This window comes from Nicotiana tomentosiformis, chromosome 3, assembly GCF_000390325.3.
Source record: "Nicotiana tomentosiformis chromosome 3, ASM39032v3, whole genome shotgun sequence".
NCBI classification, from domain to species: Eukaryota; Viridiplantae; Streptophyta; class Magnoliopsida; order Solanales; family Solanaceae; genus Nicotiana; species Nicotiana tomentosiformis.
In genome coordinates this window covers 144577643-144581400 of record NC_090814.1, presented here as the reverse complement: position 1 = coordinate 144581400, position 3758 = coordinate 144577643, and the positions used below count along the sequence as shown (strand labels likewise).

Here is a 3758-nt window from a genome sequence, read left to right as displayed (position 1 = left end):
TTTGTCTTTTCTGTCACAGCACATTCATATTTATTCTATACTAAAATAATCTATGCTAGAAAATTCTTATCTTATTTGTACGCCCCATCCGAGTCATTTTATAACTCTACTGAAGCTAAAATACTATTGTATACAATAGTATTTTAAAATGACTCGGATGAGGCATACAAACAAAATAAGAATTTTCTAGCATAGATTATTTTAGTATAGAATAATTATGAATGACTCAGATGGGGCGTACAAACAAAATAAGAATTTTCTAGCATAGATTATTTTAGTATAGAATAAATATGAATGTGCTGTGACAGAAAAGGCAAAACTTGTAGTATAGGATAGTCATTTTAAACTAATGTGAAATTAATATTTATTTTTATCGAAACTCATTTGGATTATGGATCAAATCACATTAAAGGATAAATGAATCTAAAATGGGTATGACCCATATTAGCTTATGTGATATTTATTTTTGGATTTTTATCATAAAATTTAATGCATGTCATATTTATGGTAGAGGTTTGAGGCAAAATGACTTTTAAGTGACAATGATAAAATTTAGTTACTTTTAAGTGACAAAAAATAGTTATATGACTTTAGTGAAATTGAAAGATAGTTCAATGACCATCAGTGAAATTAGCCCCTTATATTATTAGTCTTTGTATTGAGCGTCCACTCTTCTAAATTTACATAATCTTCAATCTCCTAATTTGTTGTTGTATTTTTGGAGTTAAGCTGCATTTGACCTGTCGGGTGCACGATTTTAATCCGTTTTGACCCAATAATTTGATGAGTCATTTCGGGCTCTCACTCATATCTCAAGTCAATAAACTAGTCATATCCATCCCATTTAAACTTGGACGAGTTGGGCATATTACTAAAAGAGATTGATTGTGCCATCTCCAATGCAAACTTAACTAGTCAATTTTGTAATCCAACAAAAGAAGATCGCCTTTTGATAGGTCCTCAACCAACTAATTAAAGAGAGAAGGCATTGGGCTCGTGATTTGTGAAGATCTTGTTCTTCATTTCTTCTGCTTCAATAAGTCACTGATCTCATTTTCAATCCAGTGCATATTCACGAGATGTAAATGCATTATGCTAAAATAGAAGACTTTTACTTGGTTTTCTCCATTTCCCTTAAATCCCCACCTCAATTTCATCAAACAAGACTCCGTGAACTCCCATTGGATACTTCACCAGCTTTTCCTTAGCTATATTTTGGAGTACTATTTAGCAGTTGCGAGTTGGCATTTTAATTTCATCTTAAGTTTTGTGATGGGCAGTGGCCTATTATTTTCTTTCATTTCTGTTGTTGAATTTTTATCCATTTATTCATGGCAAATTTTTGCTGCTCCATTGAAATGGAGCCTAAGACACTGAATCAAGGTCAACTTAACCTCGCCCGAGTAATGCCTCCACTCTCTAGTTTAATTTGTTGATTTCACTATCACTATATTCTTTCACCATTTTAAAAAAATTTTTATTATGATTTGTTTAATTTATGATAATAATGCAGGAAGTTGCTGTTGACATAGTGCAGAATACAGAATCGGACGAAGCATCAAATATATTTGTAGAGGTCTGCAGCCATCACATATATATGCTTTGCTATTGCTAATTTGTACAATCTTATAGTTGTGCTTAGACATATACTAGCGGATGGACCTTTACCTTATATCATAGCATATTTAGGACGGGTTTTACAGGTTTAACTAAAATTATTACTTTTAACTCAAACAAAAGTAAAATATATGTGTGACATAAATAAGATTACATTCATTCTGAACTCATTGACTCTAGATCTTAAATTTCTTCTGCCTTATAGCTAGGGGGATAATGCACCTGCATCAGTTGACTCAAGCTATATGTATATATAGTTAAAAAGTGTTATCATACGAGTAGTGGCTGTAGTAATATTTCACGTTACTGACTTAAAATTTTAAATTTGTGTTCGCTTACATCGCCTTTTCTAACGAGAGTTCTTTCTTGTTTTCTGCCTCTGGGATTTCAAAACGCAAATGTACGCACCATAGGGAAGAAAGGCAGTTATTGAAATAAAGGAGGCGCTAATGCTAATTGAGGAAGCACATTCAGTCGAAAACTGCAAAGAAGAAGATTGCGCAGTCCAAGTAATGAAGACAAACGTGGTAATAGAGGCATCTTGCCAATGCTCGTGTCCTTCAGCAATAATAGACTCGCCTGATCAATCTAAGCTTAAGGAACCACTCTCTGCTCCCTTTTGAAACTTCACTACAACAACGACTACGCCTCAACCCCAAACAAATTAGGGTTCGACTAGTACTATCTCGAAATAAAGATGCAACATTTCAATTTGCTACATATATCAGCTTCTATTTGCTTTTACCATGTAACGTTTTATGATCCGTTGGCATTCAAGTGTTCCTAGTATTTCGGTATTGTGGAAATCATGAATTCTTCTTTTCATTTAAAAATATTTAGGAGTTAATTAGCTTTGTTTACTGACAATGTATAAGATGATTATACAATTTATATTCCATTGCCTCAATTGCAGTAGCCAGTACGTAGTTGTTCATTTACCAACTTTTCAATTTCAGAAAAAGCTTTAGTAGACATTTTCACAGTAGATTATTCTTTTAATCTTCTCGACTTACAGATTTCTGTTATTGTTGGTGGATTAAGGAACCTTGTAGTTGATAATTTTCAATAACCCATAATTTTGTTATTAAACAAAATTTGAGTGAAAAGGCCAAAATAATTTCCCTGTCGGTTGATTGATTCAACCATTTACCAAGTGATCTTAATATTCTCGTTTTCTTTGGGAAATTAATAAATTTGACGAAATTACTTCATCCAACTAATAGTATATCTATGCATGGAGATTAATGAATGGTCTGGCTCCATATAATTTTTGGCGGTAAAGGTATCAGCTGTGTTCTGGTCTTGCCAAGTTCACATATAAAGGCGACAAATTTATTGCATACAATTTTGAATACTTATGACTTCCGATAATGTGCAATTATTTATCATCTCAAGAATATTTTTATATTTTGCTTTATCCATTAAGCATTTGAAATTCAGTGATTCGATTGATCTAGATCATAAAAGAAGCATAATACAATTAAAATTTATTTGTACTCGATATTTACGTTAAATTAATAAATGCAAGATATGCCTGTCATATTTTCTGGTGGCCACTCTTCCCCCATCTTCCACCGGTATTCACTTCCTCCTCCTCTTTCTCCACCAACATTGCTACCATCCACTAAGCAGCCCAAGTCGAACTTGGTTTTAAAACCGTTATCAAATATGATTGTTATAAGCAAAAATATTACTAGAATTAGAATACATATTAATTTTTAATTGCTAAAGTTACATAATTTAATTTGATATAAATATTAAGTGCGACTTGCGAGTATGTGTTTATCGGATAAATACTCCCTATTAAAAGTTTTTCATCAATTTCTAACGCTTGAATGGAGAAATTTGATCAAAGATAGATAAGTTTATTCTCTCGCCACGCTCCTTGAATCCGCTAAAATTATCATTATCCAAACAAAAACGCTCTCTCTTTTCTGCGTGGCTAAAAATGAATTGAAAAGAGTTTTCTTCTTTATTAGCGATTGAAGTTTGACAATTGAGACACCCACTTGAGAGATAATATATTTTTGAAACTTAGTTTAGGAAAAATGATGAAAGACCAAAATACCCCGGACACAATTTGGTTTAGAGTTCAATCAGAAGGACAGTGAGAGTCATTTGGTTGAAAGCCACCGCTGGCG

The 3758-nt window shown here is 32.7% G+C and overlaps 1 protein-coding gene across 1 annotated transcript; it reads left to right on the top strand.

Annotated features, from left to right (window-relative positions):
* Positions 1 to 1172: 1172 nt before the first annotated feature.
* Positions 1173 to 2524, top strand: LOC104118580 (uncharacterized). The gene is made up of 3 exons (XM_009629856.4): positions 1173 to 1403; positions 1514 to 1576; positions 2031 to 2524. The coding sequence occupies exons 1-3, from the start codon at positions 1332 to 1334 to the stop codon at positions 2238 to 2240; spliced, it is 345 nt and encodes a 114-aa protein (XP_009628151.1). The 5' UTR covers positions 1173 to 1331; the 3' UTR covers positions 2241 to 2524.
* The last annotated feature ends 1234 nt before the right edge of the window (positions 2525 to 3758 follow it).